The sequence below is a fragment of the Macaca thibetana genome, chromosome 1, assembly GCF_024542745.1.
Source record: "Macaca thibetana thibetana isolate TM-01 chromosome 1, ASM2454274v1, whole genome shotgun sequence".
In the NCBI taxonomy this organism is placed as follows: Eukaryota; Metazoa; Chordata; class Mammalia; order Primates; family Cercopithecidae; genus Macaca; species Macaca thibetana.
In genome coordinates, this window is record NC_065578.1 from 23,880,873 (window position 1) to 23,895,649 (window position 14,777).

General features: G+C 50.9%; 2 protein-coding genes across 2 annotated transcripts in view; one reads left to right on the forward strand and one right to left on the reverse strand.

Annotated features, from left to right (window-relative positions):
* The window catches only part of RUNX3 (RUNX family transcription factor 3), a 65,915-nt gene extending 65,075 nt beyond the window's left edge, over positions 1-840 (reverse strand). The window contains exon 1 of the mRNA XM_050794031.1: positions 350-840. Within this exon, the coding sequence (XP_050649988.1) occupies positions 350-407 (58 nt within the window). The 5' untranslated portion in view covers positions 408-840. The remainder of the gene's footprint in view (positions 1-349) is intronic.
* Positions 1-14,777, forward strand: part of LDLRAP1 (low density lipoprotein receptor adaptor protein 1) — a 552,589-nt gene that overhangs the window by 13,205 nt on the left and 524,607 nt on the right. The gene's annotated exons all lie outside the window — the stretch shown is intronic.

The window sequence follows — 14,777 nt, forward strand, 5'->3', positions numbered from 1 at the left end:
ACAGGGGCTGGGGCTGCAGGCCTAGGGGCCCCGTTAGCGAAGCAGGAAGCCAAGGGTCCCTGAGAGTTCCCCTTGGCCCCTCTGAGGGCTGCACTTTGAGGTCTTGAGGTCTTGGAGTATCCATCGCCTCCCCCGCTTACTGTCTCCACCAGCGGAGGATAAAAGTGCCACAGCGATGTTCCACGCCAAGAGACCACAGAGGCCACCAACCCCTCTTCCCACCTCAGGCTTTCACAGGCCAGCAGATTTAGGCAGTGCGCTTGAGGGCAGCCGGGGCGGTCGGTGGAGGGACGTGGTCCGGGGCCTGGCCACAGCTCCCCACCCACGGCCCTGGGCAATCGTTACTCACCGCGGATGAAGGTCGGCGAGTAGGTCGGGAAGGAGTCGAAGATGCTGTTTGATGCCATGCCCCGCTCTGAAGAAGGCGAGAATTTTCAGCCCTTCGGGGGTTGAGTTGGGATTCGCTTGGTTGGCTGTTGTTTTATTTTTTTCCCCCCAGCTACTTTTGAAAATAAAAAGGGGGGGTGTTGCTTTTTGTTGTTTTTTTGTTTTGTTTTGTCTCTTCTCCCCCCCTGCTGCTACGAAAAGAAAAAAGGAAAGAACGCGAGAGTGTGTGTGAGTGAGAGAGAAAAAAAATCCCCAAGGAAAGTAAGTTTCTGTTTGTACCCAAGAATTTGGATTCCCGGTCCCACAGGAATGTCTAGCCACAAATTCTCAACAGAAGCGAATGCAGAGTGTATCATTAGATGGCGGGAAGGGGCTTTCGGCAGCCAGGGTGGAAGAGCTCTGAGGCTGACAGAGCAGAGCAGGCCCCTCCAGTGCCACAGGGAATGAATGAATGAGGCTTACCCTCGACAGAGCCCAGGCTGCGGTGGGTACGAGGGCGGCCGGGGGTGGGGAGCACCAGGAGCCAACCAGCTCCCGCGCAGGGCCCTGGAGGCGGCGAGGGCCTGGCCTTGTGGTTCTGTGGTTGAGGGACCAGGCCTTCCCAGTGTCAACCCAACCTCAGCTCACAGGATGCGAGGAGCCTGCTCACGGCCTGGGCTCATTGGCTGGGCCGCGGTCACCTGGGCCGTGATGTCACGGCCTTTTAGAAGATCTTGTGGCTGCCTCTCTTTTTGGAAAAGAAAAAAAAAAAAGAAAGAAAGAAAGAAAAAAAAGAAAGAAAGAGAGAAAGAAAAGTGATGGCTTTTATTTGTGGAGCTGGCCTCAGCACGCGGCCCAAGAAACAGAACTGAAAGCAGTTGGAGTAGGCGTGGCTGGGAGGGTGGTTTGGCTCCTGGGTGGGAGACTCCTTCTTAATTAAGGCCAGCATTGGCCTGGGCGGGCTGGGATCCCCGCGGGCCCCTCACCAAGTGCCCGGAGCCCGGATCCACCAGCGGCCGGAGAGCTCCCTGCCATGCCGCCTCGCCCCTGGGCTGCGGCTGACTCCCTGCCATTATCCACCACTATTGTTGCCAGGGACAGGTGTCCACATGTGTGGCTGGGTGGCACCTCTGGGGCTTTTATGGGAGCTGGGACTAAGTACAATGGGAAACACATGAAGTGGCATTGCCAGCACTCACGCCTGGCCTTGGCCTGCCCACCGAGAAGGGCCTTCCTGGTGAAACCTGGTGGCCTGGCCGCACTGGGAGGCCGTCTATAGGGCTGGGGGCTGAGGCCCCAGCATGTCATTCAGGGCTCTTGGCTCTTATTGCCCCCACCTGCACATCCCCTTGGGGGTCTCTGCCCCAGCCTGATGCTCGGGAGCTTTCCTGCCTCCGGGCCTTCGGTCATGCTGTTCCCCTCACCTGAAGCACCCATTGTATCCTCATGTCCTTGAGGAGTCAAGGCCCGGAGAGGTTCAAAAGTAGAAAAGTCATGAAGATGATTGAATCCTACACTTGCATGTTCCCCGAAGTCATGTCAGGATGGGAGAGAGGGTGGAGAGTGGGGGAAAGGTGACGGCTTTTACCATTTCCCTTGTAAGCTCTACTCTCCCATTGCACAGGCCAGGCTTCGAGGCCCAGGGTGGTGACGCCAGCTTGTTTAAGGTCACGTGGTATTCTGGGATGTGATTGGAACTTCAGCCTCTGACTCACCAGCCCTGACCTTGGGCATGACACTAGAGTACCCTTCCATGCCCTTTAAATGAAGACTTCGGAAAGTCCCTCTGCAGCCCGGCCATCACCCCCTGGCCTGTCCCAGGGAGCCCAGGCTTGGGGCTAGACCCTAGCACCAGTCTCAGACTCACAGTGGACTCTGTAGGCCCTCAGGGGTGGGGGTGGGGAAATCCCTGGAGGAGGATGGGCTGGTCCAAGGTCCCAAAGAGACTTGTTTCCGCCCAGGGCACAGGTGCACAAGATGGCCTTGGAAACGCTCACTCTGAGCCTCATCTCGAGCCTCATGAAGATTCAGTCTTCTGTCCCTGAATGGTGAGTCGATTGGTGTTGAGGGTGGGGGTGGTGGGGACAAGAGTTCTAGCTTGGCCAGAGAGGAAGCAGGTTTACGGTGACAGCCACAGAGCTCTGGAGTCAGATTTGGTTTCCAGCCCCAGTTCTGCTGAATCTGAGCGGCCAGAACTTGGGGCAAGTCACTTCCTTTCTCTGGGCCTCAGTTTTTTCCCTGTAAAATGGGGATAACACCTTCTTTGAAGGGACAGGCACGGAGTGAGGGCATCATAAACATTGGTTTCCTTGGCTGAGCCTCCATGACGCGATTTGGGCTCCGTTATGAGTCAGCTCAAGTAAGGAGCTATGACAGTCATGCGGGGGGAGAGGCTGCCCCGCCCCCACCCTGTGTCGTAAACTCATCAGCTGGCCAGCCTGCGTGGGACCATCGGGGGTCAGTGGCACGGGGGGGAGCTTGCCAAGGGGCCTTGACCTCCTGGTTGAATCTGATGCCTTTTAGAGTCAGCCATGTGTGAAACAGATTGGAGAAGGACAGCTGGGAAGACTCCCCTTACAGAGAAGCCGAAACTGCAGCCCCCAGAGGAGCAGAGACTCATCCAAGTTCACCCAATGAGTCAGTGGAACCCAAGCCCCTGCTTCCCAGCCCAGGAGATGTTTCCACTCCACCAACACCGCCTCCAGTTTCGAACATACCACCCTACGTGCTTTGCTGTTTTTTCCACACCTAAGAGTGGGCCCCCCTAAGCCCCTTTAACTTGATCACCCTGAGGGGCTTCCCCATCCCTGGGAACCTGAGTCCAGGCCCAGGAATGGGAGGGAATTCAAGAGGCTGTGCAGGGCCTAGTGACGCATCTGTGCACCGAGTAGTTCAATGCATTCTCAGGGCAATGTGGCAAATGACAGCCAAGCTTGGTCCTTGCCAAGGATCATCCTTGCCAGGATCATAAGGGGTTTATCATCTCTACATGCCCCCTGATAAGCATGTGCTAAGCTTTAAACAGCCCTGGGGAAGCAGAAAAGACAAGGAGGCTGAAACCAGCCATACCTGAAGCCTGCTTTGTTTCTTATGAACTGTGAGATCCTGGGCAAGAGGCTTTACTCTTCTGAGTCTTGGTTTCCTAGCCTGTGAAATGGGGCCAACGGTAGTGCCCACCTCCCAAAATCATAAAGAGGATTCAATGAGAAAATAATTGTGAGTGTGCTTGGCACATAGTAGGTGCTCAATTTCCAGGGACTCCCTTCCCTTGAAATTCTGATTGCGCATTCCCCTGCCATGCAGTGGGCAGCCAGGCTTCCTCTTGCTCTCCACTGAAAAAAACTTAAATCGGGTTAATAAAAAATGTGGTTGAAGAAGGGAATCATAAGAAATATTATATAAAAATAAAAGGGAATCATAAAAATAGTATCTTAAACCCTTCTTTTAGCTTTAAACTTATAAGTATGCATTAAATGGCCTTCCTCTTGTTCTTCTAGCTTAACAATTTCCAGTTTGGGTTTCTTTTTTCTTTTCTTTTCTTTTTTTTTTAGAGACAGGGTCTTGCTCTGTTGCCCAGGCTGGAGTGCAGTGGTGCAATCATAGCTCACTGTAACCTTGAGCTCCTGGGCTCAAGCAATCTTCCTGCTTCAGCCTCCCAAGTAGCTAGGATTACAGGTGTGCACCACCACGCCCAGCTAATTTAAATTTTTTTTCTGTAGAGACAGGGTCTCACTATGTTGTTCAGGCTGGTCTCAAACTCCTGGCTTCAGGTGATCCTCTTGCCTCAGCCTCTCAAAGTGCTGGGATTACAAGTGTGAGCCCCCATGCCTGGCATAGTTTTGATTTATTTAAAGTGGAACATGAATGTAAAGACGCTAAGGAAGGAATGAGCATGCGGCATCATCTAGATTTTACTATTTCTTCCCATCCTTTACAATGCCCCACCCGTACCAAATTCAATTTATTTTTTAGCAACTTGCCTTCATTAAGTCTTCCCAGTTTTCATAGAAACAGAGGCTCCTGTTTGGCATCACACGATTGACCTCATGGTATTATCATTAATCAGAGTCCAACCAGGAAAACAGGAGCCACATTGAGTCCTGGAAGTTAATTCAGGGAGTGTTAGCAACACAGGTGAGGGACAAGCTGAGAAGCCAAACAGAGACAGTGAGGAGTCCCAGTGCCGCCCTTTGGGTAAGAGGGACACGGAGAGAGGCAGGGTTACCAGGGCCCCCAGCAGAAGCAGGAACTTAGTGGGCCAGTCTGGCATTTGCTAGAGTCACAGGAGAGACTTAGCCACATGGAGACATCACCTGAGACAAAGAATAGAGGGAGAAACACCCCAGCTTCTCCCTTGCTTTCATTTTTCATCTCCCCTTAGTGTCTCCCATTGGTTGAATGTAGCGGGGACCAGCTGGCCAAGAAGCTTGGGGAATGCAGCCCGTGCCATCAAACACTTGTGTGACAGAGCCAAACAGGGGAATGGGCAGAGCTGATCTGTGGGCAAACTGGCCCAGGACTGGCATAATCTCCAATGACATTCTGTAGCCATGCAAACCCAGCTGGCACCAACCGTTTGGGACGCATTCCAACTCACATCTGGTAAGCTGACAGTTCAGTGGCTGGTGGGAGGAGATGTGGCATTCCAGAGAAGGGCCTGCCAGCTGAGGGCATCCATTGGCATTTTATACGAGAAGTACAGGTAAATCCTGGGAGATACCCGGGGGGTCAATTAAGGAGGCATCTTCTGTGAATGGTGATGATATTCATTTCCCTAACCTGCATGCAGGGCTGAGGTTACGTCACCACGAAGAGCACTGGATGCAGACCCTGCCTCTGAATGTTATGGTTACGATGACAGCACACCCCGAACCACCAGATCCTCCCAACAACCTGCAGGACAGGTGTGGCCCTCCTCACTTTTCAGAGGAGGAATAGACTAATCCAGGGATTAACCCCAAGATTTAGCCTCCAGGAGTCAGCCCGGTCAGCTTGGACTGGGCAGGTAGCAGATTTGAGGTGGACACTGGCCTTGGAGTTCAAATTCTGGCCTTTCATCAGCAGATCCTGGTGTGAGCCCAGGGAAGCTGCTGGAGCGATATCTGCTGCGGGCTGGGGGTGGGGTTGGGGCACTTCACTTTCAAGGGCTAGCACAGGGACACTAAGATGCTGCCACTCAGCCAAATCAGCCCCTCCTCGGGGGTAGAGAATGGGGCCTGCAGGGCCATGTAACCCATCCCGGACCAGGACACCCAGACCAAGCCAAGGGATCATCAGCTGAGGACCTACCATGTGGGGTTTACATGCTAAAAGCTTTAGGCATGGTCCCTCCAGGGGTGGGCTCTGAGGACAGGGCACCACACGCCTAAGCGGTCTGACAGTCAGTCTCTGGGGGAGAGCTGGAGAGGTGAAGAGACCTGCCCAAGGCCCCCCAGCTTGCCAGTGGAGGAAGCAGGATTCAAACCCAGCCCGCCCTCCGCTTCTCTTTCCTGTTGTTTTGAGAAACTGCTCTCGGCGCCCCCTTCAGAAAGAGAACCACCTGTCCTCACCTCCTGCCTCAGGCCCTGCTCTTGGCCGAGCCTCGAGCTGCCACCTCATACAGCTGCTTCAGTGTCTCTTGTGCCACAGGGGTGGTGGCACCGAGGACAACCTAAGGACTGTCTCCACCCGCAGCGTCTTCCTCACCAGGGACCCCAAGAGCTCCGCCTGCTGCCTCTCCTCCTGCCTGAAGTTCCCTCAGTGCATGTTCGGGTTTGAATACGTTTCAGTGAGAAGTCCTGTGTTTAAGAGGCAGATGGAATTGGGAGAAGGAGCAGCGTCGCCCCAGGGAGATTAGCTGACCGAGTAGGGAGAGTGCAGGCTGGGATGCGTCCTGCTCCCCAGGAATGGGCTCACAGCCTCCTTCTGCCCAGTGTCATCTTTGCTTAAATAATGATCAGTGATGCTCCTCTCACCCCACAGCCACCTATGCACAAATGCCTCCTACGGGAGTTTCCAGAGCAAGCTGTTTGGGAGGTAGACAGGGTGGAGATGACTCTCCCCAGCGTCCAGCCCCGGAACTGAGGCTCACCGGGAATAGGCCTCACACACGGTCACACAGTGAGTCAGAAGGATTCACCCGCAGGTCTGCTGCAGCCACATCCCGTCGTGTCCCCAAGATACCCCTCCACTCCCTGTTTCTCCCTGAAGTCCCTTCCAGGGGGGTGGAGGTGCTGGGGCCGTAGAGTCGAATGGATGAGCCAGGTTTAGATCCCAGCTCTGGCACCGCCTAAGGGTGTGCTAGTGTTTGGGGCTATCAGAACCTCACTGTTCTCACCTGCAAAGTGGGAAAAATAAGCCCCTGTCATCTCCCAGAGACCTCCTGGGAAGAGCATGCAGTGGGCACTCGGCCAGGGTGAGGTCGTGTCTCTGTGTGTAGGGGTGTGTGTGAGCTTGTGTGTATGAAGGTGTGTGGGCACACGCATGTGTAGGGGTGTGTGTGGTGTGTGGGCACGCTTGTGTGTAGGGGTGTGTGTGAGCTTGTGTGTGTGAAGGTGTGTGGGCGTGTGCGTGTGTGTAGGGGTGTGTGTGAGCTTGTGTGTGTGAATGTGTGTGTGTGTGAGTGTGTAGGGGTGTGTGTGAGCTTGTGTGTGTGAATGTGTGTGTGCGTGAGTGTGTAGGGGTGTGTGTGAGCTTGTGTGTGTGAAGGTGTGTGGGTGTGCGTTTGTGTGTGTAGGGGTGTGTGTGAGCTTGTGTGTGAATGTGTGCATGAGTGTATAGGGGTGTGTGTGAGCTTGTGTGAATATGTGTGTGTGTCTGAGTGTGTGCAGGGGTGTGTGTGAGTTTGTGTGTGAATGTGTGTGGGTGTGTATGTGTAAGTTCATGTTTGTGTGCATGCACGTATGTGTGAGCATGCATGGGTGTGAGTGCGTGTGTGTGAGTGTGCGTGTGTATGAGTGTGTGAACTTGTGTATGTGTGCATGTGTGTGGATGTGTATGTGTGAGAGTGTGAGCTCGTGTCTGTGTGCGTGTATGTGTGTGCGCACATGTACACATGCATGTAGGGGAGGACAGGGCAGAGGTGGGTGGTGGAAGGGGGCGTGTGTCTGCCTCACCACTTTGCCAGGATCTTAGTGTCCCCCAGCAGATTCCTGCCCTCCCACTCACTTCCTCCAAGATCTGCTGTGAGGGGCACTGAGCTCCCGTGGTTTCTGGAGGCCGACCCCAGCCAAGGGCTGCCTGAACCTGGGTACCAGACTGCAGGATGAGGTGCTGGAGAAGTCACTGGGTGCGACCTCCCTGAGATGCTGTTCAGCTCAGGGGCCTCTCTTGTGTTCTTTGAGACCTGGAGTCTTGCCCATAAGATGCTTCCCTCCCTCAGAGTTCCAGGCCCCTCAGAAGAATAAGAAAAATCCCAAACTACAGCCCTTTTGGCTCATAAAATGATCTTTCTCTGGGTCTTTGGGTGGAATAATCTATTTTTAGCATCAAAAGGTTCTGCCACGGGCTTAGACCTGGTAAGGGAAGGGCTTTGTGTGACCACAGCGTGGCTCAGAGGCAGGCACTCCTCAGCCGGGATGGGGCAGGAGGGCGCAAGGAAGGGAGCCCCACCCTCAGGGCAGGCAGAGTAGGGAGAGAGCCACCGAGAGCCCCACTCTCTGGATGCCTGGCCCAGGGCTCCTTCCCATCCCATTCAGTGAGCATCTGTTTGGGGCTAGGCCTTGTGCCCTCACCGTTTCCTCTTAGTGCATTCTCGATACAAACCCAGTAGTAATAACTAACAATAATCACAAGCTAGCACGTCACTTCTTTAGCACCTACCACGTACTAGGGACTCTTCTAAGAACCTTGCATAAATCCACTTAATTCATTTAACAGATAAGAAGACTGAGGTTCAGAGAGGTCAAATCACTTGCCCAAGTCCAGCTTAGAAGGGACAGAGCCGAGATTTGAACCCAGACAGTTTCTATTATTATTATTAGTCCCATTGACAGCAGAGGAAGCAAAGGCTTGGAGAAACTAAAGGATTTGCTCAAAATAACCTAAAACAAATGTCTAATCAGGATCGTGACAGGGCTGTCAGACCCAGAGCCCTCTGAGCTCTCTCCCATCTCCCAGAGCCCTCTGAGCTCTCTCCCATCTCCCAGAGCCCTCTGAGCTCTCTCCAATCTCCCAGAGCCCTCTCAGCTCACTCCGATCTCCCAGAGCCCTCTGAGCTCTCTCCCATCTCCCAGAACCCTCTGAGCTCTCTCCCATCTCCCAGAGCCCTCTGAGCTCTCTCCCATCTCCCAGAACCCTCTGAGCTCTCTCCCATCTCCCAGAACCCTCTGAGCTCTCTCCCATCTCCCAGAGCCCTCTGAGCTCTCTCCCATCTCCCAGAGCCCTCTGAGCGCTCTCCCATCTCCCAGAACCCTCTGAGCTCTCTCCCATCTCCCAGAGCCCTCTGAGCTCTCTCCCATCTCCCAGAACCCTCTGAGCGCTCTCCCATCTCCCAGAGCCCTCTGAGCTCTCTCCCATCTCCCAGAGCCCTCTGAGCTCTCTCCCATCTCCCAGAGCCCTCTGAGCTCTCTCCCATCTCCCAGAGCCCTCTGAGCGCTCTCCCATCTCCCAGAGCCGTCTGAGCGCTCTCCCATCTCCCAGAACTCTCTGAGCTCTCTCCCATCTTCCAGAGCCCTCTGAGCTCTCTCCCATCTCCCAGAGCCCTCTGAGCTCTCTCCCATCTCCCAGAGCCCTCTGAGCGCTCTCCCATCTCCCAGAGCCGTCTGAGCGCTCTCCCATCTCCCAGAACTCTCTGAGCTCTCTCCCATCTCCCAGAGCCCTCTGAGCTCTCTCCCATCTCCCAGAGCCCTCTGAGCTCTCTCCCATCTCCCAGAGCCCTCTGAGCGCTCTCTCATCTCCCAGAGCCCTCTGAGCGCTCTCCGATCTCCCAGAACCCTCTGAGCTCTCTCCCATCTCCCAGAGCCCCCTGAGCGCTCTCCGATCTCCCAGAGCCCTCTGAGCGCTCTCCCATCTCCCAGAGCCCTCTGAGCGCTCTCCCATCTCCCAGAACCCTCTGAGCTCTCTCCCATCTCCCAGAACCCTCTGAGCTCTCTCCCATCTCCCAGAGCCCCCTGAGCGCTCTCCGATCTCCCAGAGCCCTCTGAGCTCTCTCCCATCTCCCAGAGCCCTCTGAGCGCTCTCCCATCTCCCAGAACCCTCTGAGCTCTCTCCCATCTCCCAGAGCCCTCTGAGCGCTCTCCGATCTCCCAGAACCCTCTGAGCTCACTCCCATCTCCCAGAGCCGTCTGAGCGCTCTCCGATCTCCCAGAACCCTCTGAGCGCTCTCCGATCTCCCAGAACCCTCTGAGCGCTCTCCCATCTCCCAGAGCCCTCTGAGCTCTCTCCCATCTCCCAGAGCCCTCTGAGCTCTCTCCCATCTCCCAGAGCCCTCTGAGCTCTCTCCCATCTCCCAGAGCCCTCTGAGCGCTCTCCAATCTCCAGGCTTCCATGGCGTGGTGCCTATAACCTCCGCTGATTCTCTTAACAAATGAGGCATGTGTATGTGTGGAGGGAAAGTCCTTCTATCTTGCCCTCCCTCATATTACTGAGAAGGAAACTGAGGCCCAGAGAGGAAAAGGGCCTTGCCTGGGCTTGCATAGGTAGGAAGTGGTGGATTCGATGTCTGAATTCTGCTGGAATTCCCAAAGCCTTTGCTAGAAGCTGACATATCAACCCGCAGCTCCCATGCTGCTCCCAGTCCCTACTGCTTTCCTTGAGGGATTGGGTCCCAGGAAATGTCAGGATTGGGTTGTAATTTTAAAAAATAATTTGATCTTCAGGGTTTTCCCCCCTTCTATCTCACTCTTTTTCTTTCCCTTTCAACAATAATGACCCTGTTTGCAGGGGTGTGCCGGCCAGCAAATTCGCTGACCCAGGCAAAAGGAGGGGGGATGTCATTATGTGGTTGGGAAATGGTGGGGCATTTTGTATGCCACCGACTTAGCATCCCAGGAATTCCAGCAGCCCTCAAGGAAATGACAGAATGAGTTACCATCCAGGATTGTGGCTTCCCATCTCTGTCTGTGTGCATTTTCCTGACATTAAACTAGGATGCTTTGAGCATCTGCACATAAGAGCGTGTGGGAAGAGGAGCTGCCTGGTGTGAGGAGAGAGCCCTGGCCAATGAGGTTACAGGCTGAGGCTGACACTTGGAGGACTCAGGCTCAGAGAGGGGCAGGAACTTGTCCTGGGCCACACAGCTAAGGCCAAGATCTGCATCACCCGACTCAGTCCAGTTATCTTTCTACAATGTCAGGTTCTGGGAGTAGCCTGCTGTGTGCACACAGAAAAGTTCTTTTCTCTCTCTGCATAATTTTCCTCATCTGGGAAAGGAGAACTGAGATTGGTGTCTTAGTTTGAGTTCCCCCACAGGCAGACCCTGAGTCTAAACAGTTTATCTGGGGGGTGATCCCAGGAAGCAGGGGTCAGGGAGGGGGGCAAGTGATGAGTGACACAGGGAAGGGAAGGCAGCCCATACAGGGTGCAGGATGGGGTGGCTCACCCTCCTGGATATCTGGAGCTCAACCCCACCAGGGATGCTCAGAGGGACTGTGTGGAGTGCAATACAGAGCTGCTCCTCTGGAGCGTGGGAGCTGGGGTATGTATCCACCAGCTCCCATGTCTCATTGGTCGAGGGTTGCTCTGGCAATAATGACTCTCGGCAATTCTTGAAGCTCACTCAAAGCCAGAAAACATCCTCAGGCCAACCTGTCCTTATGGGGAGCTGTCGGTTTAGGGCGTATGATTTATCTTTTATCTTTTGAAATAAAAATTAAAAAATTAAATCAATTTTTAAAATAAATTATTTTAAAAAATTTTTTAAATTAAAAAAAGGAAAACTCTGGTTGCCCAGGCTGGAGTGCAGTGGTGCAATCTCGCCTCACTGCAGCTTTGGCCCCCTGGGCTCAGGCAATTCTCCCACCTTATCTTTCAAAATAGCTGGGACTATAGGCATGAGCCACCACACCTGGCTATTTTTTTTTTTTTTTTTTTTTTTTTGGTATTTTTAGTAGAGACAGGGTTTCGACATGTTGTCCAGGCTGGTCTTGAACTCTTGGACTCAAGCAATCTACCCACCTCAGCCTCCCAAAGTGCTAGGATTACAGACATGAGCCACCATGCCCGGCCAGGGCATATGATTTCTAAGACGTCTCCCAGCTCTGACAGGTGAGGACTCATCATTTCACGTGCATCTTCATTAACATCCTAACTCAACCCTTCTGAGCTGCCCTGCCACCAAGAACGTGATGTGTTGGCACAGTAGATAGGGGACAAAATCACTCCCTCACCCCTGGCCCAGGGCCTGAAATTCTCCTACCCAAGCTTCAGCATGTGAGGCCTTGGTTTTTAAATAGTGTCCCCTGGAACCCTGGGAGGCAATGCTTCAGGGTGCCCCCAAGGATTAGGCTGGATGGGGGAAAGCGGACTCTGTCCGCTTCACCACTTTAACCAGAGAAACCTGCTTTGTCTATCTTTTCATTTGTATTTTAGCTTTCATTTTCTACCTCAAAGTTATACATGCTCATGGTTTAAAGAGTCATATATTTCTAGAAGGCTGTCCTTCCCAGCCCCAGAGAAAAATCACTTTCAATTCTTTGAACTGTTTCTTTTAGTATTTCCTTGGTTTCTCTAAATAGCATGTTTCTCAAGCTCATTGTGATTTTTCCATTTTTGGCGTTATCTAATGACTTTCCACCATGGAGGAGGATTGGGCTGCTTTTCACCTGGCTCCCTCCTTACCAAGCACCTTTCCATCCTCACTGGATAGTTATAATTTTGTTTAGATTAACTGTTAGTATTTCTCTTTTTACAGCTGGGTAAATGCTTCCCACAGCTGAGCCATGTAGTATGCTCTGATTTCATTTCCTTCCTTGCATAGCTTTGTTTTCCCTAGAGTTTTTATTTGTTTAGTTTTTCATTGGCATGATTTTCTGTGTACTTACCACTAATACATCCCTACACTCTCTGCTAGCTGTCCAAATCTCCTATTAAGAAATTCATGGCTGAGTACAGTGCCTCATGCCTGTAATCCTAGCACTTTGGGAGGCTGAGGTGGGAGGATCACTTGAGTCCAGGAGTTCAAGCCCGGCTGGGCAACATGATGAAACCCTGTCTCTCCAAAAAAAAAAAAAAAATAATAAAAATTAGCTGAGGGTGGTGGCACACACCTGTAGTTCCAACTACCCAGGAGGCTGAGGTGAGAAAATTGCTTGAGCCCAGGAGATTGAGGCTGCAGTGAGTGTAATAGCACCACTGTCCTCCAGCCTGGGTGACAGAAGCAGACAGATGGGAGGAAGGAAGGAAGGAAGCGAAAGGGAAAGGGAAAGGGAAAGGGGAAGGGAAAGGGAAAGGGAAAGGGAAAGCGAAAGCGAAAGGGAGGGAAGAAATTCAATAACTTCAGGTATTCTATCAGTTTCATCTTTTTCGAGTCCTCTCTCCTGGAATCCCCTAACTCGATCCAGTCTGTACCGATTGCTTTGAAGGAATCTGTCAACTTGGGAACTCCCTTCACTGTCATCCTGAGGTTCTCTTTGCCTTCTCTTACACTGAGCCCTCTGTTTTCTGGATCCTTTCTCTTTCTTGGTTTACTACCTTTTTTAATGGAGCATATCTTCTGTTAGCTTCCTGAGAAAGCACACATGAGAGGCAGATATATTTGAGAGTTTGTTGCATTTGATATCTTTGGTCATACATCATAGATAGTTTGGCTGGGTATAGAAATTACGATTGAAATGATGTTTCTTCAGATTTTGAAGATATTTCTGTATTGCTTTCTTGCTTCTTGTGCTGCTGTTGATAAGTCTAAAGACACAAATTCTTAATATCTGAAAATAGCCTACTTTTTCTTTCTTGAAGTTTTGAAGATATTCTCTTTGTCTCAAGTGTTCTGAAATCCCATAGTGAGATGCCTCCATGTAGTCCTGTCTTCTCCATTGTTCTGGACATTCAGTTAATCTTTTTGATCTGGATATTTATAGTGATCAATCCTGGGTCATTTTCATAATTATTTCATTGTCATTTTCTCCCGTGCCTTTTCATTGTTCTCTCTTTTTTTAGATTCTGAAGAATTCTAAAATTCTTGTTCTTTCTTATTTTCTATCTCTTTGTATTTTTATAGTCTTTAGGTGGGGAGAGGGATGATATCTTAATTTTTTTCTTTGAATGCCTCTATCGAGTTTTTAATTTCTATTATAATAATTTGAATTTGTATTTTGTTTTCTAATGATTACGTTTCATACTACTTTTTCTTACTGCATATATGGAGTCCCTTCCCTTACTTTCTAAGGATAGTGTTGATATAATTTTTAAAAATATTTCATCTCACTGCATAGTCTGTTTTTTTCAAGTTACTTTTTTAAAATAAAATTGTCTATTTTGTCTTGTCTTTCTTGGTAGAGGTTTTCTTCATATGGCTGACAATTCTTTGCTATTTCACCTTATTTAATAACAAGGTACTAAACTCTGATCAGAAGCTCTGTGTAATTGTGTGGGACTGCCAGACTCTGGACTTTATAGAGGGAGTCTGGTTAGGTCATTTCCTTGGTGAGTATCTTTATAGCTTTCATCTTATTCTGCTTGGATTCCCTAGGGTAGACTCTTCTGATCTGTTTGGAAGGTACTGGACTGGCTATCAATGTTCTGGAGTGAAAAGACTGTAAAGATATATATGCCACATTCACTGGATCCTTCGTTTCAGCAGAGTAGCCTTTGTCTTTTACATGGCTTGTCCCCTCCTATCCAGAGTCCCTCTGTTTTTCTTTTTTTAGAAAATAAACCTCAAGTATTCCACTGGGGTGGGGAGAAGACCTGGGGATCTAACTGCTTTCTAAGCAGACTTTTACTGTTGTCAGACCCACCTTTACCTCCATTTCCAGATATATCTCTTGTGCTGCCAATCCCCGAGTCTTCAGAGGTTTTGCAGGGTAAGAGGCTGAGTGGCTTTCTGGCTTTCCCCACTGCTGTCTGTAGGGATTTAGATCTCTCAGATCTGCCAAGTCCGTGGCTTCTCATGCCATTGCTTTTCAGGTTCCTACGCTTTGTTGTTGTTATCTTTTCCCTGTTCTCTTTGACTTTGTAGGTTTATGCCTAAAACAACACAAAACACCACCACCAAAAACAGTACTTTATAGAGAGGAAGCAGAGGTGAATGCATGGGTTCAAACCACATCTTTCTGTTTTCTACACTGTGGGGGAAGATTTTGTTTGAGATAAGAATTCCCACTGTATCTTATATTTGGGAAGAATTAATTTTCAAAAGATGCTCTTTCTTCTCCAATTAATTTACAAATTATATTAGCAAGTCCAATGAAAGCCCCAACAAGATCTTTTATAGGAGTTGACACATTGTTTTTAAAGTTCATATAGGAGGCCAGGTGTGGTGGCTCTCACCTGTA